This window comes from Diprion similis, chromosome 10, assembly GCF_021155765.1.
Source record: "Diprion similis isolate iyDipSimi1 chromosome 10, iyDipSimi1.1, whole genome shotgun sequence".
In the NCBI taxonomy this organism is placed as follows: Eukaryota; Metazoa; Arthropoda; class Insecta; order Hymenoptera; family Diprionidae; genus Diprion; species Diprion similis.
Window position 1 is genome coordinate 14913501 of NC_060114.1, and position 27235 is coordinate 14940735.

The 27235-nt window shown below is 40.8% G+C and overlaps 6 protein-coding genes and 1 long non-coding RNA gene across 11 annotated transcripts; 3 read left to right on the forward strand and 4 right to left on the reverse strand.

Annotated features, from left to right (window-relative positions):
- Nucleotides 1-90: 90 nt before the first annotated feature.
- LOC124411135 (DNA-binding protein inhibitor ID-2-like) lies at nt 91-25373 on the reverse strand. Of its 2 annotated transcripts, XR_006929644.1 has the most exons (3): nt 24077-25373; nt 10951-10956; nt 91-101 (listed from the first exon to the last, which is right to left on the reverse strand). XR_006929644.1 is itself a non-coding variant. In XM_046890056.1 (1 exon), exon 1 carries the CDS (start codon nt 24613-24615, stop codon nt 24163-24165), a length of 453 nt encoding a protein of 150 aa, XP_046746012.1. In that variant the 5' UTR covers nt 24616-25373; the 3' UTR covers nt 23674-24162. The 2 variants fall into 2 exon arrangements, 1 of the variants encoding a protein (XP_046746012.1); XM_046890056.1 differs by lacking the exons at nt 91-101; nt 10951-10956 and having other exon boundaries at nt 23674-25373.
- On the forward strand, nt 175-1299 carry LOC124411134 (uncharacterized protein C7orf50 homolog). Its single transcript, XM_046890055.1, has 3 exons — nt 175-448; nt 551-728; nt 887-1299. Exons 1-3 carry the CDS (start codon nt 279-281, stop codon nt 1172-1174), a joined length of 636 nt encoding a protein of 211 aa, XP_046746011.1. The 5' UTR covers nt 175-278; the 3' UTR covers nt 1175-1299.
- Nucleotides 1367-2715, reverse strand: LOC124411136 (thioredoxin, mitochondrial). Its single transcript, XM_046890057.1, has 4 exons — nt 2591-2715; nt 2254-2431; nt 1745-1868; nt 1367-1650 (listed from the first exon to the last, which is right to left on the reverse strand). Exons 2-4 carry the CDS (start codon nt 2421-2423, stop codon nt 1531-1533), a joined length of 414 nt encoding a protein of 137 aa, XP_046746013.1. The 5' UTR covers nt 2424-2431; nt 2591-2715; the 3' UTR covers nt 1367-1530.
- On the reverse strand, nt 3297-5203 carry LOC124411132 (adenosine 3'-phospho 5'-phosphosulfate transporter 2). The gene is made up of 4 exons (XM_046890054.1): nt 4727-5203; nt 4441-4656; nt 3810-4166; nt 3297-3715 (listed from the first exon to the last, which is right to left on the reverse strand). The coding sequence occupies exons 1-4, from the start codon at nt 4898-4900 to the stop codon at nt 3371-3373; spliced, it is 1092 nt and encodes a 363-aa protein (XP_046746010.1). The 5' UTR covers nt 4901-5203; the 3' UTR covers nt 3297-3370.
- Nucleotides 5852-11980, forward strand: LOC124411131 (cyclin-dependent kinase 14). 4 transcript variants are annotated; one of them, XM_046890053.1, is made up of 7 exons: nt 5852-6032; nt 7733-7822; nt 8323-8454; nt 9514-9710; nt 9788-10173; nt 10715-11259; nt 11619-11980. In XM_046890053.1, exons 2-7 carry the CDS (start codon nt 7744-7746, stop codon nt 11687-11689), a joined length of 1410 nt encoding a protein of 469 aa, XP_046746009.1. In that variant the 5' UTR covers nt 5852-6032; nt 7733-7743; the 3' UTR covers nt 11690-11980. The 4 variants fall into 4 exon arrangements, with proteins under 4 accessions (XP_046746009.1, XP_046746006.1, XP_046746007.1 ...); XM_046890050.1 differs by lacking the exon at nt 5852-6032 and adding an exon at nt 6467-6809; XM_046890051.1 differs by lacking the exon at nt 5852-6032 and adding an exon at nt 6487-6509.
- LOC124411137 lies at nt 8465-25552 on the reverse strand. Its single transcript, XR_006929645.1, has 3 exons — nt 25386-25552; nt 25058-25060; nt 8465-8477 (listed from the first exon to the last, which is right to left on the reverse strand). It is a non-coding gene; the product is annotated as an uncharacterized LOC124411137 (long non-coding RNA).
- Nucleotides 14618-20120, forward strand: LOC124411129 (puromycin-sensitive aminopeptidase). Its single transcript, XM_046890047.1, has 5 exons — nt 14618-15090; nt 16384-16631; nt 16885-17035; nt 17141-18004; nt 18329-20120. The coding sequence occupies exons 1-5, from the start codon at nt 14668-14670 to the stop codon at nt 19547-19549; spliced, it is 2907 nt and encodes a 968-aa protein (XP_046746003.1). The 5' UTR covers nt 14618-14667; the 3' UTR covers nt 19550-20120.
- Nucleotides 25553-27235: the final 1683 nt, after the last annotated feature.

Genomic DNA, 27235 nt, shown 5'->3' on the forward strand with positions numbered 1-27235 from the left:
CCCCCCCCCCCCCCCCCCCCCCCATTAGTTGGTTTCTACCTTAGAGCATATATACATCAGATTCGTAGTGCTGATCGTTTGAAATTGAAAACACGACGCTCCTGCGTGTGTGTGTGGGACTTGAGGAGAATGGCGCAGCCAATCAGAAACGCCTCTAGAGCGGTACTCGTACTAGGCGATACGAGAACGAAACACGCGGATGAACAGGTTAAACAAGGTTTTGAAGGTTATCAACAACGAGGCCGGCTGCTTCAGGGAGAAAAGGTTATCAAGTTTGAATGGACGTCGATGAGAAATCACACAAGAAGGAAGCGGGGCGTAAGAAAAGACGACGTAGTAATAAAGAGGAGCAGGTCGTCGAGGATCAAGAATCAAAGCCAGGAAAACGAAAAAAGACAGTGACTGATCCTGCGTCTGAAGTCGACTCGAAGGAATTGACGAGCCCGAAGTACGCTCTGTTTTTATTAGTACCTACTTATTGGGAAAGAATCGTGCTTCAAAACTATACAGAAAACGGTGGTAAGTGTAATAATAGAACTTTTATTTTCAGCAAAGAAATTGAAGACGATGACGAGGCTGGAGTATCGACTGAGGAGAGTCCTGCAAAGGGGCCTAAGAAACCTTCTAAAAGACAGATAAAGAAGGAAAAGCTGGAGAGGAAAATTGCCGAGCAAAAAGAATCTAGTAAATTGGAAGCTGCCCAAAAAGCAATCACTTATGTGTCTAAGGTACCTGCAAGACCTCGTAATTTTGTAATGTAAATAGTCTTAAGGGAGTGTTCTAGTCGATTTTGGCATTATCGTATATATATTTCTACATATCAAAATCCACATATCTCAAACACCCCCTTAACGTACGTATGGAGCTTGATTTAATTAACTTATAGTGGAAACACGCGAAAAGCGACTGGAAGTTTGAAAAACTGCGACAGATATGGTTGATGGATCATTTGCTTGATGACAATTTGGTGCCAGACTCGATATTTCCTATAGCTTTGGAATATTTTGAAGGCTGCAAAGGAATGGCAAGGCAACAGCTAGTTAAAAAAATGATGGAAGTGATAAAGAAAGTCGAAGAGCAGCTGGCCAGCAATGAAGATGAAACTGAGGTGACAGCCACTTCAGAATACTCGAGAGCTAGACAAATCCTTCAAGCACTCCCCACAGAGACTTGAAGGAGATATAAGATTTTTACTTTTTATTAAAATTCCAGGTCTACAGGGGCTGTTATACGATTTGGTATATTTTTCATTTATAGCCAATGTTGATAGCGGTAATGTCACTTTTTCGACTACCTAATTTCACACATATTTATTTTTATCGGTAATGAGTGAGTGAATGTGAGTGAAAATCTAGTTGCAATAGTTCTTTTCGTTTAATAATGTAACATATAACGTTGCCATGCGTAACCAGTAAATAAATTCATATACATTGTTTACAATAGTCTGGACTAATTACATTTAGTCATCTGTAAGACCAAGGCATCTCTAAGGACTATAGATTGAAAGAATTTACGTATTTATCAGTATGATTATTTTGCATCAGCATACTTATTGACGAACTGTCGTAGTTTATCCGTATCTTGAAGTCCGACTACTCTTTCCAGAATCCTTCCATCCTTCATAGCGATGAGGACCGGAACAGAATCAACCTTTTTGTTTTCAGGTGATAGCGAAAGTTATGAGTATAATTAATTGCCTCCAACCAGTGTAAGTAAATACAATGTGGCAAAAATTTAACCAAACCTCGTAATCCAGGGCAAGATCGGTGTGTGCGTCAATGTCAACTTTGGCGAGTAAAATTTTTCCTTGCTTTTCTGCAATTACAGATTCTAATCTGGGTGTCAGCAGTCGGCACGGATTACACCATCTGTTCAAAAACAAGTTGAAATAAGCGGGTTAATATGAAGTGAATTTTGGTTTGGTTAGAGGTTTCTTCCTAACAAAAAATTTACCCTCCATATCATTTTAAAATCAACTGCACATATTAGGTGGCAATAATTGTATTCAAAATAATACCATTGGGTGATGTTGGAAAGTATCGCAAGGAAATTTTGATTGTGCTGCAAATCATAACAAATTAAATTTGCAGGTAATCAGGAAATAATTCTTTGGACAGCAATTAATTTGAGTTGAATTCTACTTAGTAGAATTTCCTGACATCTAGGCTTTCGAGGTATAAAACGACCTTGATTCTTATTGCTTCCATAACCTAAAATCCAAACTGCGACGTGCGACCGTCCTGAGGGACTTACGTCGCGAAGAAGTCGATGATCACCGGGACTTTCGAGTTCTTAACACGGTCGTTGAAATCCTTTAGATCTTGGACAGTGAAAGCAGCCTGAATGGCAGGTTCTTGAGCCGGAGCATTTGCAAAGCCTCGTTTGACAGCGTTACACAAGATCCTAGTTCCACCGCGTATCATGTTTTAGCCTGGGAATAAAATGTGATGTGACGATCGCCTTAGTGTCCGATTAAGCAATAATGGCAGGTGATCGCTGCCAAGTATTCTATTAAATAATTGGAAATATATGAATAATTATCAACGAGATGCATCAATTAAATCAAATTAAATAGCGAAAATGAAATCACCTGAACTCTTGATTAAATCTGAACGATGAATAACGGGATTTGCGGCTTCGGATCCCGGGCACTGCTACCAACATTTCGTCACCGCAAAAATAAAATAATTTCTTATGTAACGATTTTTGAAGTTTTTAGAGGAAATTCTGCCGTTGATTTTTTTTTTTTTTTTTTCAAAGCTTTAGGTGACGTCCGTAGAAAATTATTTTGCATAAATTGAGAAACAAATAATTGAAAAATACGCCGTCCTGGAAAAAATATTTTCCTTAATTCATTCATTAATATTGATATTTATAGCATTTTGTTACTTGAACATTTATTTTTATTTTCATTGTATATCTATGAATTATATTTCTATTGAAATTTGATTATGTAAGCACGTGAAATAGTACGAAATTTTTTATCATCCAACGAATGTCAGGGCGGCGGGGAAACGGGTGAGGTGAGGCCGCAATCGATCCGCTTGCAAACTTGGGATTCCGAATATTCTTATAAATCACACAATAAATACGAAACACACAGACTTCGAAATTTTCTTTTCCATTCCATTTTCATTCTTGGTAATACCGGAATTATTGCTCTGGAAATTACTTAAATCTTAGCTTGTATATATATGGCTAGTCTTGTATAGTCTATCAAATAAAGATCTAGATTAATCGAGTCTTGGGATTTAAAGGAATTTGGAGGAGCAAGGAATTAAAAGAAGTAAAAATAATTTGACTGAGCAATAATAATTATAATTAATAATAGGAACAAAACAGTTTCTTTGCCTCATTACTGGCACTAGTATTAAACGTTAGTCAGTAATCGTCTTTGTATACGGTTGTGTTTAATCCAACACTGCTTAAGACCTATCCATAATTCTCTAAATCCACCTTTAGTGCCTCCACGTTTCTTGCTGTAAATATTCAAGTAGATTCCAAGAACAACGATCAGGCCAGACCAAACGTATTGGAAGGTGAATGGTTTGTAAAAGAACATAAAGCTAATCAAAATCGATATTGCTTTTCTGCATGTCGTAACTGTTGCTGCAACGAAGGCTCCGCAGCATTGGACTAGAGTCAAAACAATCTGTATGCCCAAGTAACCGGACAATGAAAAGAGCAGGCCAAGTCCATAAGTTTCAACAGGATGCTGAAAAAAGTAATAAAATATATAAAAATGTACCAAAGACAAGAGTAACGCCGTCCTCAACAATCTACGTTTTGAATTGAATGTTTTTTATTACCTCGGCACAGAAAGAAGCACCCTTCTGCAGTTCGGATATTGTCAGGAGTATTAGAAATAAATAGACGAATCCAATGCTGTACGAGAAGAGGACAACTTCAGTGTTTGACGCTTTGTGCTCGCGCATCGCCTTCTCCTGAACGTTTCCTATGACTGCATCGCACAACAGGGCGCAACTGATCATTATGATACCGATTGGATCAAATCGGGGAGAAATTTGACTGTCTGCAACTGTGAAGAGCGCCAGGCCTATGCACATCAGAATCGCAGCAAGAAAATCTAAGGGACCATATTTTTTGCCCTGTATCAGGATACTGCCTATTAGGACTGGGACTAGCTTGCAGCATTTGAATATCACCTAAAAGACATAGTTCACAAAGGTTTAGTAAAGTTGATGGTTATTTGCTTTGCAATTATGAGACTGGTAAAAGATTATTTCTCTCAGAAAAATTGTGAATTGTGACAATATTCGGTATAACATTTGGGACAATATTTCAGTGAAAAAAGAGTTACTAGTATCGTAAATTCTTTCAGCACTTGAGTTTAATTTGAGGGAAGCTAAAGCATGAACATGCAATTGCAATAAAGAAAAAAAAATACTGGCTACCAGTCAATCCTGCAGTAATTTTCACCTGTGTCGGGTAATTCAAATATCCTAATGAGGAATTAGAGAATCCCATTGTGCCAAGAGTGAGAAGAGCAAGTAGTAAGTAAGTGCCCAAAGGTATTCTTCGAGTGACTCCTTTTATCCGACATTCGATCCATCCAAAAATTGTATAATATCCAAATTGGATGAGAGTGAGGTACCAACCGAACGGTCGGAATCCATCGAGGGTAAATATCCATTCCTGTGAAATACGAAAATTGTATTAAAAGATACTAACCCATATTACGCGTTTGGCAAAAATATTTTCGTACCTGTAAATATCCGTATAGAAGATAAAAAACGAATACCCCAGTGGTGCACCATAGTAGTTGGGCTTTCTGGCTAGCGTTGGTTAAATCAAAGCATAAAATTTTTATCTCCCTTTTATCGCTCTGTTTTCTTAGGCTACCATTCAGATTCTCTATGTGTACGGTTTTAAAATCCATTGCAATAATTGGCGATGAACGGGTTTCAAGTCACTATATACGAGCGTGTGACACTTCGTGGCAACGTCAAAGAGAGCTAATCAAGAGATTCTCAGATTTTAATCAACTGAGCGTCAAGCGTGTTCATATTTTTCATGAACACTTGAACCGATTGTTTGCTTTTAACAGGGTCATTCATAACTCCCCGACACGAGTTACGTATCTGTCTACAATACGCTTTATTTACATAATTAACAAATGCAATTTACATAATTTCCATTCCTTATTATTTTGACAGTTGTACCGCAGAGTGACCGCAGACACGTATGTATGTACATACATACATACAAAATGTTGCACGTTGCACAGATTCTCCGCGGCTCCCCGCCCCTCATCACTTCCGCATGCCCTTCGATTACGCGGAAATGTGAGTTGAGATCGCAGGCAAAATTTGCAAAGTCTCCATCTTTTTCTACGCACTTAAGATAGAAAGGGACACGCGCAACGACACGCGTGTAGCGTGCAAATTGCCCTAGAAAATTGTCGAACACAACTTCGAAAAAAGTCATCGCTATTTAAATATGATCACGTTCCCCATGCATTAGGCGAAAATAGTATATTATCTAGATTTTTTATTTTCGAAAAGTAGATAAGCTGAGGGGTTGCGTTTTTGGTTCAACGAATCATTAATATATTGCAGCTGTTAAGTATTCAAAAATAGGATCTAATTTTCACAAGTTTTGACGTATTCTAAAGTTGAAAACGATTCGAATTTGTAAAAAATAATTTAAAACACAGTGTACAGATTTCTGAAATACCGACTGGCTCTTCGTCTGCAAGATGGCATCACATATTGCCTAGAGAATGATTCAAGGCTGCCAACGTGAGCGAAGAAAATCATAATCGAAAGATGCCATCGAAGTCAACTCTCTTGTATTTACATTCAATGGTGCCACGGAGCGCTCGGGTAGTATAAGCGGTATAAGCCGCCGAGTGAAGTTTGCACCATCTTCGATATCGTTATTCACGGGTCGAATTTTTTTTTACGGAGTTAAAAGTCATATTTACAAGGGATTAACATTAGTCATTTAAATTAACATCGGGTATTCGAGTGTGCAGAGAAGGCGCGAAGGAGGTAATTCGTCGGTGTGATATGCGTGCAAGTTTTCGACTAACGACGGATAGGTTAAAACAGGCCGTATACTAGAAATATTTTTTCGCTACTACTTCTTCTTAAGAAAAGTTTCGGGTTTTTAAACGATTGCACTGTGAGGTGGTAACAGTGCGATGCAGGGGGCAGTCGCTCGGTCAGTTTTGTACTTTTCTGTTGTGTAGCCACACGGCACCCACGGCACACATCACCACCGCTCGGAAGAATCGACAGAAGCTGGGGTCAGCTTCGTGCTCGAGATAGCAAGTCCAATGATCGTTCACTCGAGATAGCAGTTAATACTCGAGCGTGGGACAGTAGAAGATCCGCGAATATCCGTGCTTAACGGATTATACCAGAAAGAAAGGAGTCGGGAAGGGAGGGAGAGAGAGAGAGCGAGAGAGAAAAAGAAAGAAAGAAAGATAGATAGGGAGTGAGAGTGAGAGAAAGAAAAGGGAGAATTTTCTTGAAAAGAAAAAAGTCATATGTAACAATAATCAGTCTCGAAAGAAAGTGTCCGTCCTTTCATATCGCGAGTGTGTGAACGTCGTGAGTAAAATAGAATGAAGTGAAGTAAAGTAAAGTAAAGTAAATCAGCTAAGCCGGAGAGAGGAAATTTTAATGGCGATCGGTTTAACGTGTTGTGACTTTTTACCAAATTTCAACATCGGCTCAATTCGTCGGTGAGAATCGGAACCTGATGTGTCCCCACCCATGTTTGTGAATGAATAATCATGTACTGTCAAGATAAGGGCTCAGTCGCCTCGAAAAGCAAAGAAGGTAAGTCTGAGGCACTTAGCGAACTTTGCCGACGAGCTTCCGACCGAGTTTCCTGCAATTTTCCCGGCTGCGATAGTTCGTCTGTTGTTTGTTTCTTTTTTTTTTTTTTGTCTTTTGTTTTTTCATCACGAAATATTCCGCTTCGCTCGTTATCTACCGTACCGCTAATCTGTTAAAATCAACGGTCAGTTGTTTTATTTTTTTTTTTCCGCCTTGCCCTTTGTCCGCCACCGACATCGGCAACGAGCGAAAGGCCGAGAGGGGGGAAAACAGAACTAGACGGTCGTTGTCAAGTGCCCCGTAAAATGCGGGGGTGGATGACTGGACTAGATGACTGGACTTGAAAAAAAGACAGCCAGCCAGCCAGTCAGCGCATTAATCAAATACCTTGAAACTCGCGCAAACCTAAAGAAAATTTGAAGGAAAACATTACACGACGCTCGATTGACCAGACGTCAAAAGGACGCCGTTGCTTCTCGCGTGTTTTTCTCATACACGCACACCTAAAATATCAATTCAACAGACTTGATCGCGTTCTGTCATCTCGTAGTATCGAATGCCGATTGATTGTTAGAACAGCATATCGCTAACGTGACAATTGATTTATTAAACTTTGCTTGGTATGATACAGGCTAATTTTCATAATTCATATTACCTATGATTTATCGTCGAGCACTAAATTGGGCTGGACAATTCAGGTCTCTTAACGCTATCAAGATTGAAGGGGGGAGGGGGGGGGGCACTGGCATGCCGTTTGTGCAAGTGGTGATGACGTCACTGTGTATAGTGAATGCTTGTGTGATGGTCAAGCGGTACGATGAGTGATGCATGTGACGTAGTTCTCTGTTATTTTTCGGTATGCGTGCTGTAATTTACACTCTATATTCTTACGATATAGTTAATTAATTATTAATCATATCTAGGTTCCGTGACGATGCGCGAAAAGAAGGGAGGCGCCTTAAGCAGAGTCCAAAAGCTCAAGAAACGCCTTAGCCATAGTTTTGGCAGACTTTGTAAGTACCGTTTTATGACTCTTATCGATATGACTAATGTCACACTTCGTATGCAGACTCCCTAACCAGCGCCACTTCCTATTTTAAAATTAGTTCCAATGAATTTTATTGCTAAATTATTCCTTTTACAGATCGACGTGCGTCAAATATATAATAAAACATAGAAAGGTCTGATACAGGAATAAATACTGCCTCAGAAGTAGAATTATTTGATAGGTTGAACATTGTTTTGCCACCGTATCAGTTATATCATGATTAGTTTCCTGTGGATTGTTTTAACAGTAAATAAAGCATAAACTGATAAGAAAAGAGGCAGGCACACGGTCTTACCATGCTTGGTAAATCTAATAATCGGCTATAGCAAATATTCGTAATCAGAGTAGGCGGAAGTGGCTAATGCAAGCATAAAGAACTAAATATGGATGTAAATAAATTATAACAATATTGTGGTCAGGAATTTTACTTAGTCATTATATTTTTCATCACTTTTCTACTTCCAGCAATATCTAAGGAAGAAGCGGATGATGTTGCCACAAGGGAACACCAGTTACCGTATAACGGGTATTCAGAAGAATTTCTCGATCGTTTAGAGCCAAATGGCAACATACCTACTGACAAAGATCGACGATATGGTTAGTAAAGTTTTGAAAATTTTCTAAATTTACATAAAAATCATCTACAGAACAAAATTGACTTATAATGTTCAAGGAATTTTCATTTTCTTATATTACTTTGTTCGATCATTTGCTGTTTGAGGCATAAAAAATTATTTCTGTCGTACCTTCAGACACGCGAAGTTCGAGTAGAATACAGACCGGTGCTCATCACGATGTTTTTATCTCCAACAAACGTGTGGATAAGCGTACACACACGCACAGCTTGTATCTCATCACGTTCTCGATGTTATCAATCACTGGTATTCAGTCAAATGTTGGACGTCATTTTGCATTCAGCATACTTGTGAAACTTTTATCGTTATTCCATTCAATTATAAAATAATACTATGGTCATTGTGAAATGAACTTGAAAGCTTCATGCTTGTGACGTTGTCAGCTGACACTTTGCTGCAAATAAATTCTCATAACATGTCTGGTAAAATTACCAAGTCACTCGATAACAGCGTGTGCATCTTTATATTGGTTGATATCAGACAAGATGGTAAAATTCTGTTACCACAAGTGTTTTAGCTATGTGCTAGATACATACATACGTGAATACATACACACATATCTTGGAGCTGATTTAGAGTTAAATAGAACTGTTAACTAACGTGATAATTTTCGTTGAACATGCTTAATTAGAGTTTCAATTGCTTCATTTCTATATGGCAAAGAAATAACACGTTCGTATTAATACGCGCATGCTAAATACCAGCTTTTTAAAAATAATACCTATTTACCGCTGCTGCATGCAAATGATAAGAAGCGGGTCGTAAAGAAGAACTATACGACCTACAAATAGAAACATCTGCTTCGCAGAAGATACGACATATTATTTTCTTTTACTCAGTCGCCTTGTGTTAGATCGTTGATATACATATATATATTTACAATGTCAACTAGCCAAACAGAGCAAATACAAAGAAAATAAAATATTTTGTCCCAACAAGTCTTTGTCTTATTTTCTCTAAGTTTTGTTAGTGATTTAAACCAAAAACTGTTGCTAATTAAAAATTATTTTCAATGTCGCAGAGTGGTCAGGTGTCGGTGAGCACGAGAGAGTGCATCGGCAGCTCTCTGTTTCTAGTGATTCTAAGCTCCTCGATGTAGATATAAGGGAAGAGGCAAGAGTGGTTCTACGGAATCGACGTCCTCCTCGTCCAAAATCTGAGGTTTTCCTAGGGCCAGACCCACCCCCGAGACGAGCAAAACGTTTCTCCGCGTTCGGGGTAAGTTGTATCACCTGTTGTGAATAACGTTGGTAAAACTGCGTATTCGAAATCTAAAATATTCTTTATGTTCACAGGGAGATTCGCCGTTTGGTAAATCAGATGCCTACATCAAACTAGAGCAGCTTGGAGAGGGTTCTTATGCTACAGTATTCAAAGGGTACAGTAATCTGACAAACCAGGTTGTCGCTCTTAAAGAAATTAGACTACAGGAAGAGGAAGGTGCACCTTTCACTGCCATTCGTGAGGCCAGCCTTTTAAAGGAGCTCAAACACAGCAATATAGTTACACTCCATGATATTGTTCACACCCGTGAAACTCTTACTTTTGTATTCGAATTCGTTCACACCGACTTGTCACAGTACATGGAGAGGCACGGCAGCGGAGGAGGGGGCCTTGATCCTCGAAACGTTCGATTATTCCTATTTCAACTACTCAGAGGACTAGCTTACTGTCATCGCAGGTGAGTTCATTCATTCTCTGTTAGAGAAGAATTTTTATTTAACCTACGGATTTTACTTTTTCACATGGAAAATGAATTTCGAAATTTGCAAAGCAGATTGCTTTACATAGTAATTCAGGGTGTCGATGGATTGTAAAAATCTTTAACGGGAGGAAGAATTCACGGAAAAAATAACAATATTTGTTTAGCAACAATATTCTAATATCTTATCCATTGCGTAGTCTCGATTGATTTTATATAAATGTGATTTCTGTAAATGTAAAAACTTCATAGATCTGATAATGATGTATGTCGTTAAGTCAAGGACCCTGAACTTTATTTCCTGCTTTTATAAGTTTCTGTTGCGGTACAATAATATCAATATTGCCATATATGTCTACATGAGTATGGGTTAATTAATTTGTCGGAATAATTATATTTTCCTGTTAGAAAATCTGGAAATCCCAAGCGTAAATCCCAGTATGACATTACAGTCGACATCCTGTACATGAATACAACAAAGAAAACAAATGTGACTAATGTTTATAAAAACAAATTACAGGAGAGTACTGCACCGCGATGTGAAACCCCAAAACCTGTTAATAAGTGAAATAGGCGAATTGAAACTGGCGGACTTTGGTCTGGCTCGGGCAAAGTCAGTACCGTCGCATACCTATTCACATGAGGTAGTGACGCTGTGGTACAGGCCGCCAGATGTGCTGCTTGGTTCGACGGAGTACTCGACTTCGTTGGACATGTGGGGTGTTGGATGCATATTTGTAGAAATGTTGACGGGACTGCCGACTTTCCCAGGTGTCCGAGATACTTATGATCAGCTCGATAAGATATTCAGAGTTCTTGGAACACCGACCGAAGATAGCTGGCCAGGCGTCACACATCTCCGTGGATACCAAGCCCACAAACTAGCATTTTATCCATTGCAAAAATTGGGACTTTCCTTTCCCAGGCTGTACGATGTTCCTGAGGGCGATAATATGGCCTCTGCACTTTTACAGCTAAATCCTGATGATCGGATAGGCGCTGATGACGCTCTTAGGCATCCTTATTTTGCGACACTTCCGCCAAAACTTTACGAGTTACCAGACGGTAAGTCGATCATTGTTTCCTGAGGTGGGGTTTCAGTTTGTCAATCGATAAAGGGGTAATTTTCAACCCTGAACTTAAAGTTCAAAATGAAATTTGAACATACGTTTATTTTATTTTCTGAACAATTCTCGCTCGCAAAACATTTGTCGTTACTCTAAATTTGCAAAATTAATCAATACTTTCAGTCCTTTGTAACAACAGAATATATATGTAAAATAGTACAAATTTGGGTCATATTTAAGTGGATAATTTTGCAATGAAAATGGTAGAATATTGGTGAAAGAACTTATTTTGATAAACTGAAACTGGAAAGTTTTCATTCATTTGTTTTGATGGAAAAAAACTTTTCTTTCTTACAGAAGTGTCCATATTTAGTGTCGAGGGCTGCCATTTATTCACGGAATCGCGGCACTCTGCTCTGAAGACTTGAGACTAGCGTAATTGTTGAGTTGTAACAGAGAAAAATATACGAAGAAATTAGGAGAAGTAATGGCCGATCTACAAGTTCAGAAATACAGGCACAGGCGCGTTGCCCGCTCTCTCTATCTCTCTCTCTTTCTCTCTCTCTATCTATCTCTTTCTCTCTCTCTCTCCGCCTCTTTTAGGGCCACTCGACTTCCAACATACCACGAAACGATGATGGTTTTTTTCTGAGGACAACTATTGTAATAAAATGATGATTGAATCGATGAAAAAAATCAGTCTGAAAAATACGTATATATATATATTAAAAAAAAAAAAAAAAAAAAAAAAAAAAGCCAACGATAAAGAATCCTAAGTTTCAACGTGAAGTAAAAGAGAAGGGAAACGAAATGATGAAATAGAAAATTACCTACTACCTACGCTACTGAAGAAAATTTCTTTCTCGAGAAAAATATTTAAACAATGGAAAGAAAAACATTACTAAATTTATAGTGTCAAAAATGCACGCTGGATTTAGAAAGCAAAGCACGCACGACCCATCCTCGCACTTCGTCCAAATACTAGCTTTAGACTGACACCAATCAAAAGTAAAGCCTGTCATCCCACGTCCCATCAATTTGAACCATCCAAGGCCATGGGGATGGCGGCAGTTGACTAGCGAGAATATAATTAAATAAATGATTAAATAAATAAAATTAAACGAATAATTATAACGATATTAGGAAGACCATAGAGGACGTATGACATATTGTAACGCTTCTTGGGGCAGATAAACCACCTTTGTTACTCTGATCAATTATTTCTATCCTAGGACCTGGGTAATAAGTAAGAGGTGATTGTAGTGGCCATGTGCCAATATTATTAAGTACTAACATACATGCATACACACATTCATACATACAAAGCCAAGGAAAGTGTTACACGTCTTCTAAATTTTATCTAAGTTACGATATCGACGGATTACTATCGATTAATACGGCGATACATAATACTATTATTACCTACTCCCTACCCTCCCTTAGTAGTTTATATTTATACCGATTTTCAGCACACTTTGATAAAAAAATATCAATGAGAGAAAGACGATGATGGTGGTGATGATGATGATGATGGTGGTGATGATGAAAATGCAAGAATAAAAAACGAATAACTTGCTGAATAAACAGAAAAATATTATTGAAAAAAACTGATTGAATATTGTTATGGTTACTATTGTCATTGTTTGACAACAGAAAACGCGTAAGGTAGAATGTATATAGGACTCCAGGTTTATATTATTCATGACGCTGAAATAGCTGAGCTAAACTAATAAATGTGACTTTGTAATAAATCGTAAGTCGTAAATCGTAACGCACGCATCAATCCTTAATCCTATATATAACAATCAAATACTGAGCTTTCGCACTCTCACGAACTGTTTTTTTTTTTTTTTCCCAATCATAAATCAGTCAATGGTCACGTACCTCATTATTATTACGGAACAACATTATTCTAGGTTGTGAGAGATCGAATAATATAGTTTCGCGCGATCACATCAAACTGTTTCCCTGCCTGAACCAATTTTAAATCACTCAGTTCAGATCCAGCAAGATTTTCTACAAACATGGAGTTTTTGCGTTCTTTTTCTCATTCAAGATGATAGCACATCTGTTTGTCGATATGAAGAAAAGAATATAATATAAAAAATAGAGTAGTTTGGGATGTGTGAAAAATTTCTTATGAAAGACTAATTTCAAAACAAGACTGTATCGCGATGATATTGCTGGTTGTGTGTAGAAAAGAATAGTTCTGTGAAAAAAAAAAATTTTTGATGGTGCAAAATAGTACACGGCACGCGGGAGTGAAAAAGGCTATCCCAAACTGCGTCACGCAGTTGCATGCAGTTTGGAAATGCCTACTTTTCCTCCCTAGGTGCGCAATATCATATATTTATAGGTACACAGTGGACTCTCCGTGTGTCGCCGTCCAAGGGGCGGTAGGGAAGGAAAATTCTCGCCAATGGCGATATACGAATCGCCCTTATTCCTTAGCCGTTGTAGCCTAGTGGAGTCCTGGTCACCGGGCGTCGAATCGCAGCGGGTGGGAGTGGGGGACGCTATTTTGTAGTCGTAAGAATCTGTGTAAGGATTTTCTCGCCGCTGCTGCGTTATACCGATCGGCGATGTATGGAGAGCTACCGTATTCGTGATCTCTGAAGTTGAAGTTAGTTTGAATGCTTGAAAGAAAACAAAACAACGGCGGGAAAGCCGGCGCCGCTTTCGCTCCACTTCTGCGAGTGGTCAGGGGCCTGATTCTGACTTATTTTTCATTCGTGAAAGCGGCGATAGCAACGCCGAGCCAATGAGAAGACACTTTAAAACGGAAAATCTTCCTTATGTAACGCGAGCATGTTTTACGCGTGTCTCCATACGTGTTTTCCGTACAAAAAGTACCCGTTTCTTCGACGGTCGAGTGAGTCTGCGAATACGCATGCGCAGAGTACAGAAAAGATCACTTATAAGTCCTAGGAGTTGAAACTGGTCTTTTCAGTACTGCGCGCATGCGCTGTCGCCAACGAATCTGACATTACGCGTCCCTAACCTCAATTTCATAATTCGTGAAAAAACACGTAACATACTCTAGTTATGTAAAGAATCGTCTCGCGTATTTGCAATATTCGTCTTCGGCTCATCTACGACTCATATTGCACACCTGCGCCCGGCCCGAAAAGACCGAGTCTACTTTCTTATTACACAATATATTATTTCGCGAGTGAAAAATAAGTGAGAATCAGGACACAGGCGCCCCGGCGCCGTTTCGTTTCGGTTTTAGTGGTTCTCCGTTTCGGTCCGTTTTCAAATACTTAGCGGTCGTCGCGAGTCACCGCTATACGTAGTCTGGTAACGTTACGACGAGTCTGTGTTTGAGCGAATAGCGGGAGTGCGTTGGGTCGGCATACACTGATCGCCGGATCGTTCGTACGGTACTCGGACGACATTGGTGTAGATGTTTTCGCGCAGATTCATTCAGCGTGGTTGGCGTCGCTTTCGGTTGTGTGGTAGTGGTGTTGTGAGTCTGCAAAAAGAGAAAGGCGGCGGCATAAGAAGGAGTAGCAGCAGCAGTTTAGTGCAGCTGGTGTCAGTGGAACGCGGCGTGTTAAACAACGGTAATATCGTCGCACTCTCCTCACTCGCCGTTAAAGTGTTTGGAAAATCCTACGCCGCCGCTAGCAGCACGTCGGCCAACTTTGTTCCTACGGCGCAAGATACGATAAACGACGATCCGAATCTTTCCAATATCATGCCTTCCGCCGAGAAGAAACCGTTCCGCCGTTTGCCCACCGACGTACGCCCCTATCACTATGACATTACGCTAACGCCGGATCTGGGGAAATTCGTATTCAGTGGAAAGGAAAACGTGCACGTTGATGTGAGTCTTTCCGAATTAGAGTAAGCAATCTCACCTCTCCCTGACAAACCCGAACTCCCGGTTATCCTCCCTTATTCATATTTTAAACCATATGCTGCACGTGCTCACGTGTGCAAAGCCTTGGCGAATACACACATTCACGTTCATCGCGTGTCTGAAGTAGAATGTCGATTGTACATACTCTACTCACACTACCGCTATTCCTAGGTTAGAAAATCTAACCGTTATTCCTCTCCCGTTTCACCGGCACTTCATCCGTCTAATCTGATAATGTTCTTCTCACTTTTTCAATGCTTTAACAACACTTCTTCTTCCACAGCTGTGAATTGTTATTTCGCATTATCTATATTTCGATCTCACGAACAGGATTGGTTTACAAATTGTCTTTAAAAAATATCTTACAATGGAACAGCCACTGTTTAATCAATCGAGTATTTGCAATATGTATGCACATTTTTTTTTTCTGGAATATAAGCGATTTTTTGCACCTAGAAACAACGTCGGGTCTTTTTTGATCAATTATATTTCATTGTAATATAATAAACTTGGTTATCTGTTAAATTTCTAGGCGTATGTATTCAGTGCATTCAGTTTTGCAAACTTTGCAGCTGTGGAATGAGTTTTATCAGTATCGTTAGTCATGCAGTGTGGTATACTTAGTACTCGAATGATAACAATGATAAAATTTATCCAATCGTATTTAGTTAGTCACAGGGGAAAAAAACTTGACATGGTCAGAAAAAAATCTCTTGCTTTCAATTTTGCTGAATCACTTTTCTCTCTTGAAAATAAACCGAGTTTCTCTTTGCATAAAGGAGTGGAGGGAGTAAGGATTATATTTCATTCTTTAAATAAATTCTTCCAAGGTAATCGTACAATTTTATGCAAAACACTCTCTGAAAATATTATCAGAGCGAATAATATTGTCACAGTATAAGGAATATTGAATTTTTAACTGTGCAATTATATCGTTAATGAATTGCTAAATCCACGAATACTGTGTGCTGATCAATAGTTTTATCTTTCAATGTTTCAATTCAGTTCCACATTTAATACTTTCATACGCTCATCGTATGTTAATTTTTATTTACAACCACTTGTGATTTATTTGACACTTTAACTCGACTAGGTAAGTGATCTGCTTTCATCTCTTTGATAATAATTTTCAATTACATGGAAAATCCCTCCAACATGATCACTGATTGAAATAAATGTGTACGTTCATTTAATTAGAATAGATAGTCTCTTACTGTTTTAATAATCTATTAGCGTTATTAATCGCACCATAAACAGGTAAAACAATCGATCGATACTGTGGTCTTGAATTCCTTGGATATCGACATAAAAAGTGCCGTATTTTACGGTAACGATGGAACGACGATCCCTGCGAGTAATATCGAGCTGTCTGTGGAGGCGGAAACAGCCACCATCAAGTTTTCTAAAACATTACCGATCGGTGATAAGGTTGGATTCATCAGCTTCGTTTTCACCGGTGAATTAAATGACAAGATGAAGGGATTCTACCGCAGTAAATACACCGGGTAAGTCTACGTTCTAGTTCATTACTTTGTTCACATCCAAATTTGAAAACATCTTCCAGATTATCAGGTGACGAAGTGAGTTGTGCGGTAACATTTCTTTGTCCTTGTTCAGCGCGCATGTTGTTTCCATGCTGGGATGAGCCGAGTTTGAAGGCTGAGTTTACTCTCACTATTTGTGTGCCAGCCTCCTCAACTGCCCTGTTCAACATGGTATGCATTATTCCTTCGTAATCAATCGATTGTTGTATTTCAGATCCAAAGGCGAGGATCAGTTCGCGGCTGTGACGCAATTCGAGGCCACAGATGCGAGGCGCTGCTTTCCCTGTTGGGACGAACCTGCCCTCAAGGCTACCTTCAACATTACGCTAGCCGTTCCTCAGGACCGTGTTGCTCTATCCAACATGGTAAGCAGCGCCTTGTGTTTGTCCTTCTTTTGCTTGTGCCCATAACGTCCTTAAGCGTTAATATAAAATCGATCACAGGCCTCACACATCCAATTCTCATTTCAGCCAGTTAAGTCCGAATCCGTTGAGGGAGAGTTCAAGGTGCTGAAGTTTGACAAAACGCCCATTATGTCGACTTACCTTGTCGCAGTTGTCGTTGGCGAGTATGACTATGTGGAGGGAAAATCGAGCGACGGAGTTCTTGTGAGGGTATACACACCGAAGGGAAAAAAGGAACAAGGTGAATTTGCCTTGGAGGTTGCAACAAAAGTGCTACCCTACTACAACACCTACTTCGGCATTGCTTATCCATTGCCAAAAATGGACCTGATAGCGATAGCCGATTTCTCGGCCGGAGCCATGGAAAATTGGGGCCTCGTTACATACAGGGAGACCTGTCTGCTCGTTGATCCCCAGAATACTTCAGCAGTTAGGAAACAGTGGATCGCTTTAGTCGTTGGTCACGAATTGGCTCATCAATGGTTCGGCAATCTTGTCACCATGGAATGGTGGACTCACTTATGGCTTAACGAGGGCTATGCATCGTTTGTGGAGTTCCTTTGCGTCGCTCACCTGTTTCCCGAGTACGATATTTGGACCCAGTTCGTTACAGACACGTACATCAAGGCTCTGGAACTCGACGCGCTCAAAAACAGCCATCCCATTGAGGTCCCTGTCGGACATCCGTCCGAAATTGACGAGATCTTCGATGACATATCTTATAACAAAGGTGCCAGTGTGATCCGGATGCTTCACAGCTACATCGGCGATGAAGACTTCAAGAAAGGCATGAGTCTCTACCTCAAGAGACATTCTTATTCCAACGCTTTGACCGAAGACCTTTGGGCTGCGCTTGAAGAAGCCAGCAGCAAGCCTGTCGGCGCTGTCATGTCAACATGGACCAAGCAGCAAGGATTTCCAGTTTTGAAGGTCCGTAATGCATTATTATTATGTAAATAGGTATTTGATTAATCGATGAATGAGTTGTTTTCCAGAAATTGAAATATATCAATGAATTTTTTTAGACACCTGTAGTTCAACCTATCTTTGAGTAATTATTCATCTGTATAGTACTTCATGTCCAGTTTTAGACGAAAATCAATTCGAAAATAGTTCTTTTTTACCTGTAGAGTGAAAGTGGAATACAAGTGATGCACACTGGAAGACGGCACATTTATGATTTGAAAAAAAATCAGTATGTAAATTTATAGGATATTTCGAAAGCGACACTGTATAACGATCCTTGAACTGCAGGTTGACCAACGGCAGGAGGGAACGTCGCGCGTTCTCTCACTTTCCCAGGAGAGATTTCTTGCCGATGGATCAAAGGACAAGGAAAAAAGCCTGTGGATGATACCAGTGAGCGTTAGCACGTCGCGGGCACCGCAGGAAGTCGCGATTAGCACGGTAATGAACGAAGCTCAGAAGGAGATCGTTTTGAATGACGTACCCAAAGGCGCTTGGGTAAAAATCAACCCAGGGACGATCGGGTTTTACAGAACTCGTTACAGCCCCGAAGCACTTTCCCTCCTCCTTCCCGCCGTCAAAGATCGCACCCTCCCTCCGTTAGACAGACTCGGACTCCTGGACGATCTCTTCGCCATGGTACAAGCCGGCCATGCCTCAACGGTCGAGGTTCTACGACTGATGTACGCCTTCCAAGCGGAAGACAATTACACGGTTTGGTCGAGCATTGTTAACAGTCTTGGTAAACTGAGCGTTTTACTTTCTCACGTCGATTACGAAGACTCATTCAAGGCCTTTGGACGATCTCTGATGAAGGACATCGGCAGCAAACTGGGCTGGGATCCAAAACCTAACGAGAGTCATCTGGACACGCTTCTCAGATCCTTGGTGCTGGGGCGCCTGGCCGCGTTGAACGACGCGGAGACGATCGATGAGGCCAAGAAACGCTTCGAGGCTCATGTGTCAGGGGTCAAAGTTCTTGCCGCGGATTTACGCAGTCCTGTTTACAGGGCAGTGCTTTCCGTGGGCGGAGCCGATACCTACGCAACGATGCTGAAGTTGTACAGGGAGGCTGATCTTCACGAAGAGAAAGACCGAATATCGCGAGCCCTGGGCGCGATAAAAGATGAGACACTGCTCAAGCGGGTGCTCGAGTTTGCGATGAGCAGCGAGGTTCGCGCCCAGGATACGGTCTTCGTTATAATGTCCGTCGCCATGACGTACAAGGGACGGATTTTGGCCTGGACATTTTTCAAGGACAACTGGAAGGTACTCATGGACAGGTACGACGGCGGTTTCCTACTCTCAAGACTCGTCAAATTTACGACAGAGAATTTCGCTACCGAGGAAAGCGCTCTAGAGGTTGAAAAGTTCTTCGCCGATCATCCGACACCGGGGACTGAGAGGACCGTACAGCAAAGCGTGGAAACCATCAGACTGAACGCGGCATGGCTTGCTAGGGATCGAGAAGCGATAAAATCGTATCTCTCACAATCAGCCTTACCGTAACTCGGAATAAACCGCATTAACACCTAGTCACTTATTTCTTACATCTACGTTGTTTCGAGAACCTTTTTCTATTACAACGTGTTCAACGTAATTTAGGTTGAATCAAATTGCCAAGACTTCGGTGCATAATAATAGTAATAATAACAATAGTTATTATTATTTTTACAACTATTTACTAATATCTCAAGGAACGTGCGGGCGTTTTTGCGCCGCGGCCAGTGATTTGGAGAGATATTTAGTTTTATTGTGTTTCTTTTTTTTTCTGCCAAGGAGAGAGATGGGAAGTCATTTTTTACCTTACAAGTAGTCGAAGGACTCTATTGATGTTACGTTTCGAGTCATACGTGTTTTCGTATCGACCAACGTTCGCCCCTTTACTTAATTTTTTCTAAACTCCAAACGGCAAGTCATGTCCGGTTTCCTTTACACTACGTGAAAATCGTCTGGAAAATGTTTGTCCTTTGTCTTTAGTAAAATTCCGAAGAAACGACGTATCTTCAACTAGGGAGGAGCGGATTTATCCATCTGTGTATAGATAATAACTGGTTTAAATATACTTCTTCATATCTGAGTCCGAATATTCAATTACCAAAACAATATTTTGAAGCCGAGACATCGTTTTTATTTTAGTCCGGGCCAAAAGACTAATATTTTGCCATTATGACACTCGCCGCTCAGATGGACCAATGCAACACCGAAATTATTTAAAGCAATATCTAATAAAACACCCTTGTATCAGTTATAACACGGTTTGAAAAAAAAAGACAAAAAAAACACCGTCAAGACACGACAGACAGATACACGAAAAACGCGACAATTAAAGAAATATGCATGGGAATCATCCTCAAACTGTTTTACGAGATGAATGATTTTGAACAAATGAAGAAGTGACTGTGAACCTTTCCCGTTTTCGTTGAAATATTGCGTCATTTTGAATAATTTGCAGCTCTACTGATCGAGATGCTGTGTAAAGAAATCGATTGCAATGGTCCCAAGTCGTCGAGAGGAAAATACGGAATACGATTTCAAAATATTTAAGAAATCCTCATCTTTATTCACAACAGTTGGTATTGGGATACTTCAGTGGGTACAGCCTCGTAATGGTATTTCATTTGCCTAAACGGATGGACATGACCCAAATGTGGGAAAACGTTTAATTCGATGATTCGATAGGGTGTATACGGACGATTTATTTTTCGACCGAAAACGATTAAGAATAATCTCAATTCGCTGTGATCAACGCTCCAAAAGTTACAGTCGAAAAACTGAGAAATCTCGTCGTATTTTCCTGTCAAATTCATTCGATGATTTAAATTAAATTTAACGGAAAAACAGCACATTTCTAACGTATCTGCAACTTTATCGAGTACTTGAGAGATCATTCGAAGTATTGAAAAATTCAAAATCTTCTATCATTGCAGGGATGTAGAATTGAAAAATATATAAAATCTCAAATCAAACCTTCGCAAAAGGCTTTAGAGATTTGTATCTTTCTACCGCTGGCTTTATTTGCTAGTTTTAATTTTTCTCATCGTTTCTTTTTATTTCGATTTCTGTTTACACTGCCGGTGACGTAACAGCTTGGCGTCGCAGCGACTTATTAAACGCGATAAGCGTCACGAGTAGTATCATATTTCTAACGAGGGATGTGTTTATTGTTTATACAGTAATTACGTACGTCTAGCCTTATATCTCGGTAGAGTTGAGTGAGTAGTCTCTCGAAATGCACTTCGCCGTTTAAAACAGGCTCCAAGTGCGGCGGACCTTAACTTACAGTCGAGTCGTCTCGTCATCCCGCAAGAAGTGGAAGAAGAAGAAGTTGTTTATCTTAACGTAAAATATTAGTTTTCGATAAGATATTACTAACTACGACGCCTATTAGTCACGCATAACTTGCCTGGCACACGTGCAGAGAAAAGCCATGTAAAAATTCAAGCTTCACTCAATATATGTTTCCTCACCCGTGCATACACCCAAGTATACCGCAATGTGTTAGGCAATATCTGTACGAAGTCATGTTGTACCATCAGAAGAAGCATCGCTTCACGCCTTAGATACCGCAGCCGATTATACGCCTGTGAACCCTCGACTGTGGGATTCGCCGGATATGTTTCATTCATTGGTTCATTCATACATAGATACTGATGACGCACAATATCGTCTCTCTATTCCCCAATGACGAAAACCAGACATTACAGAACCCTCCAAGAGGATTGCTGAACGCAGCAGGACGCGAATTGTGTTTCATTGATCGATTCTACGCGACTCCCGCAACGGGAAGAAGGTATGTTTAGGTTAAAATTACTACGTCACGTGGGAATTGTTCAGAATTCGAAAGCCGGAAATAGTCTGAGAACATGATTAAAAATTGGAAATTCAAGACCATGTAAATATGTCTGAGTTTCATTAAACGTGTCCAAGTGAAGTGCGTAACTATTACGGATTACGTATAATCGTATCCGACCTCTAGATCACGGACAATGCCGAAACTTCTATTTGGTAATGAATAATCTGAATGATTCAAAACGAGGATAAACGTAGTCCGTTTAATACATCGATCGAACCCTGCCGTTAGCTGGATTGGCCGAGGGGAAGAGCAACTTTTAATCAAACGATAAATTGTCATTCCTTATACGTGCGTAACGAGGAACAATGGCGACTGTGCGCAATCAGTGCGAAGGGTAATCGACATTTCGCGAGCTTGAGAGTGTCTGCGAACAATTCCGGCACCCGCTGCACCCACCAGCAACGAGTTTCACCCTCGCAGAACGAGCCCTAAAATCCTTGTAGATATTCATACATATTCGACAATGGCGGCGTTCCCTCGCCCTAAAAAAGGACCCGCCACCCCTTGGTATGAATAGGAAGTGGAAGTAGATTGGAGTGGCGAGGCGGAAACTTGGGGTGTCTCGGCTGTCCTATCGTCATCGGCCGATTCCCAGTTGCCGCGTGGAAACCTCGCCGCCCCCGCGTTCCCAAGCCGGGTTTTCCGAGACCCGCGCAACGCGCACGCGACTCGGAACTCGGATCAATACCGACCCAGGCGTTCGGTTCCGCGCAGCTGGATAATTACAAGAGTAAAGAAAAGTAGAAGCGAATGAATGCTTGGCTCGTCGACCATCGAGCAGCGCGAATTTTGCAACATAAATGTATAGGATCATCTACCGCAGCTGTTGTTTTATTCTACGATTACGCGTTGCACAGTTTGCCTGAAATGTTCTGATGAATTTTCATTAGAAAACCAAAAAGGTGATCAGATTTGCGTCGAATGATTTGTAAACGATATGATTGTTGGTATTTTTTTTCCATCGGTGCAGAGCGCGTTTCTATTATTCGATATGCACTGATACGAGGTACAAAAAAGGTCACGTGATGGTCAATTTAATTGACAAACAACTGAACGCATTACATGACGAACGGATAATGGTCGATAAGAGTCGACGAGAAAAAAGAATCGATTTAATTGAAAAATATTATTGTTAGATATGAAAAAAAGCAACAGGATTGATAAAAAAAATGGATAACGTACACATTATGCACACGTAATGTTGTTGGACACGATTGAGTTTATTATTATATTATTCATTCATTCGATGTGAGACGCAAACAAATCGTTTCACTCTTCGCAATGACCGCATGTTATATATTTACACTTGTATATAATTATTTTCATTTTTCATTTTTTTTTCTATATCAAGTTTCCTTTTTTTTGTCGTTTGCTATTATTATACTTTTTGTTCTCAGTCTTTGTAAATATACACTATAATAGAGTAGGTTTCTTTTCTCTTCTTCTTCTTATAAACGTAATAGTAATGACAATAATAATAATGATCATATTACAATAATTAATATTAATAATAATTTTTTTATTTTTATTCCTTTAATATCTAAACAATGAAATAAAATTATGGAGAGTCAATAACGTGACGATAAAAATTTGTTGAAGAAAAAAAAAAAAGAAAAGAAAAAGAAAAAACTATCGCTTGTTTCAAAGAATAATAATAATAATAGTCAATAATAATATTAATAATCAATAATAATCGATAATATTAGTGAAAACAACATAACGTAAATTTATATTGCGTGTCAGTGTATGGTTTTTTTTTTTGTTTTTTTTTTTTTACTAAATTGGCCAGTGTCTAATAGTAATAATAATCATAGTATTCACGAAAAATGGAATAAAACAAAATTCCGTTACTATCATGCTTTCGTGCGTATAGAGTAAGCAGGTATATGTATGTAGGTACAAGTCCATGTACAGGACTATCTTCAACGGCAGAGGTAATAAAAATGACCTATTATACGAGTACATCTCTGTGTATATCAATAACAGGTATGTTCGTCGGTTTAGTTCTTCTTCCATTTCTCTGAACGTGTGTGTATGTCTGTGTGTGTTTCGGGTCGGGCGGGGTGGGGGTGTCTCTTTTTCTTACAACTGAGGAATGACGATGAGTAATATATGAGTATATATACGTATATATATATATATGTATATATACATATAATATATTTATGTACAGTATTTACACTCCCTGAGCACCGCAGTGTCGCCGTAACGCTTGCGTGCGTGCTTGAACGAGACAAGATCTTTAGGGATTGTCTTTTCGCGTCCGTCACCGTTCGGAAATTTCGGACGACGTTGTTTCCGTCGTCGTAACGATGAGACTCTGGGTCGATGCGGGAACCATCATCGTCGTCGTCGTCGTCGTCGTCGTCGTCGAGTTGGAAAGCGGCTGTAAAGGCTGACGTTGTTGTTGTTGTTGTTGTTGCTGTTGCTGCTGTTGCGAGTGCTGCTGTTGTTGTTGCTGGTTTTCAGGCGCGTTCGTCTCCTCGAGGGTCGTTTGCAGGTCGCATATGTACTCGATCACCCTCTGTATGACTTCCAGTTTCGAGAGCTTCCTCTTCCTCGGCATGTCCGGCACGAGCGATCTCAGCTTTGTTAGATAAGCCGCGACCTCCTCCGCTTCCATATCTCTTCGGCTACCGTTCAGGCCCAAACCATTGTGCAGGACCCCGCGGCTGGGCGGCACTCTTCCTCCAACCGGACTCACCACCATCGCCTTCATTGTGTTCTATCAACTGCTGTTTTGTTCCTCTTTTTCCTTCTTCTCCTTGCCGCGGTTTTTTCGCCGGCACCAGACTCTCAGTCACCTCTGTACACCCGCGATCGCTTATATTTACTTGTCTATCCTTGTATGCTATATCCGCGTTACGTAAATGCAGGAACAGGTGCAAACTGATATATATTTTTACACCGCGTCACCAATCGCGCGCACTCACGCAAACACGGTCTGTTTCTCTCTCTCTCTCTCTCTCTCTTCGCCTCTTCACTGTCACTCGCCCCCGACTTGCTCGGGTATTGATTTCTCACGGTTAGACCTGCACCGCGACTTCGCCTTCTCTTCTCTCCTTCCCTTCTTCCTTCCTACGTTCCTGCAAGTTCGATGACTGCTGGATAATATATCCTTCTTGACGAACACTCCGGTTTACAGTAAATATATCCTGCACTATCTTTGCTGTCACACAACGGACAATTAATGACACTTATCACGCACCGTAATTGTGTGATTTAATACTGCAACGACGATAATCCTTACGCTTCGTTACACTTGCTACTTGCCAATCCGATCCTCTTGGTTTATATCCTGCTAATTTTCCTTGTAAAATACGTGTTTATGATTACAGTTATTACTATTATTATTACTTCTACTATTACTCTGTAACTCTCTTACACTTTCTCTACAATTTCAACAACAACGTCGCACGAATCTGCTGTGTTATAATTCACAATGTTTCGGTTGTTTATTTTATTGTTTTTGTTTTTTTTATCCTTTACTCAATCGGATCGTTTATTCCGCCACCAGGCGCCTCGAGCCGGTTTATTTTCTCTGCACAATGAACGATTTCACGTCGTAGCCGTGTCGCCGCGTTCTGTCGAAGAATTCGACTTCTTCTACTCGACGACAAAAACTCACTTGCGACACGCGCTGCGCCTGCAGATCGAAGTCGACTAGCCTCCGCCCCTCACCTTCGGCCTTATATACTCGCCTCCCTCCCTTGGCCCGTTACCCTTCCCCGCGCCCTGCACCGAATGCCTGACGCCGCCAACGTCGTGTCGCCGTACCGCGCCTTTACTTCTTCAACGGCGCAATCGTTGCACGAGTTACCCGCACACAGGCGCACACAAACGTATTCGTGCAATGCCAGCGACGGCATCGAACCGGCGCTTGAGCCGCGGCTTCAAGCTAATTGCGAATCGTTCATTCGCCCGTAAACGGTCGCTCGATTTTTCCGCCCCGGTTTACCATCTAGATCGCCATTTTCAAATGTCTATCGCCTATGGCAGAAGGCATACGCTTGTCTGTTCGTTAATTAAAGTTCCCAGTTGCTCATAATTGTTTTGGAATTAGAACCGAAATGTGGTTTCTTTTTTGTAGAAATTTTACGTATTTGTGATCGACGTATCGTTTGATGTTTGTTCTCCTGTCACTTGCGTCGACGTTAGTCATTGGTACATGAAATTTGCTTAGAAACGAAACTCGTTCTATTATTGATTCCAAAAAAATTGTGAGCATTGCTGTACAGTTTTTGGCTAACTTGTTCGCGGTCCGAAACAAAACGCGAGTTCAGTTCTATACGAATTATGTGACAATGAAGCCGATTCAGTCACTGTCACATAATTCGTATAGAACTGAACTCCCATTTCGTTTCGGATCGAAAACCAGTTAGCCGGAATATACAAGACATTTATGAATTTTACTCGTACATCCACTGTAACCCAGTGCAATGGGAAACTGTTCGCCAAACTTATTCCATTTTATTTTCTAACGCACCATCGAGTGGATGGATCAACAGAAGAAGAACGGTACACCACGTAACACTATCGGCTCGTTATAAATATCGAGCTGTGACAGCAAATGAGGCTGCGCAATTCGCGCTTGAATCCTTTGCTAGTCGGGGGTGTTGATGCCCTCGGGGCGGGTCCCTGGACGAGTGAGGGGAATGCCGAAGAAGGTCGGTCGGTCGGCGAAGGGGGGAGGCCAAGTCGAACGTCCGGCGGCGCCAGCCAGTGGCGATCGGCAACCACTTGCGTGACGTGACGCTCTCCTCTCACATACCTACCTACCTACCTACCTTCCTATGTAGGTATGTACGTGGGGAAAACGCGTCGCAGGTTTATGCAGACGCATATACGTGTGCACTGCGTGTCGTGCATGCGAGCTCCAATGAGGCTTACTTCACTCTGCATAGGCGTGTGTGTGCAGGGCGAGCAGTCGAGATACTCTTACACATACAATGCGTGCATAGGCGAGGTACAATAAACACGCGTGTCGAGTACTCCAAGTCGTGTTGTGCAGCGTGAACCTACGACACGCAACGACGTGTGTGATTTCTTCGCTTTGCACGCCTTGCATTGACTCGAATGAGAATGACTCGCGCCTCTCACAGTCTCGGCAGCTATAACGCTCTACGGCCTTCCCCAGTTAGCGATAGTTCCACTACTACCACACTCCAATTCTCCGCGATCCAACACCTCGTTATCGCTGCTGTATGCACTGGTACAGTTTGCTCTGTACCGGGGCAGGAACTGCGTTATTACTTAATTAGTTTATGCACGTGGTATCATGTGCGTAAGGTATAAAGAGAAGTGCAATAGCTGTGCACACATGTCAATCGTGCATTGTA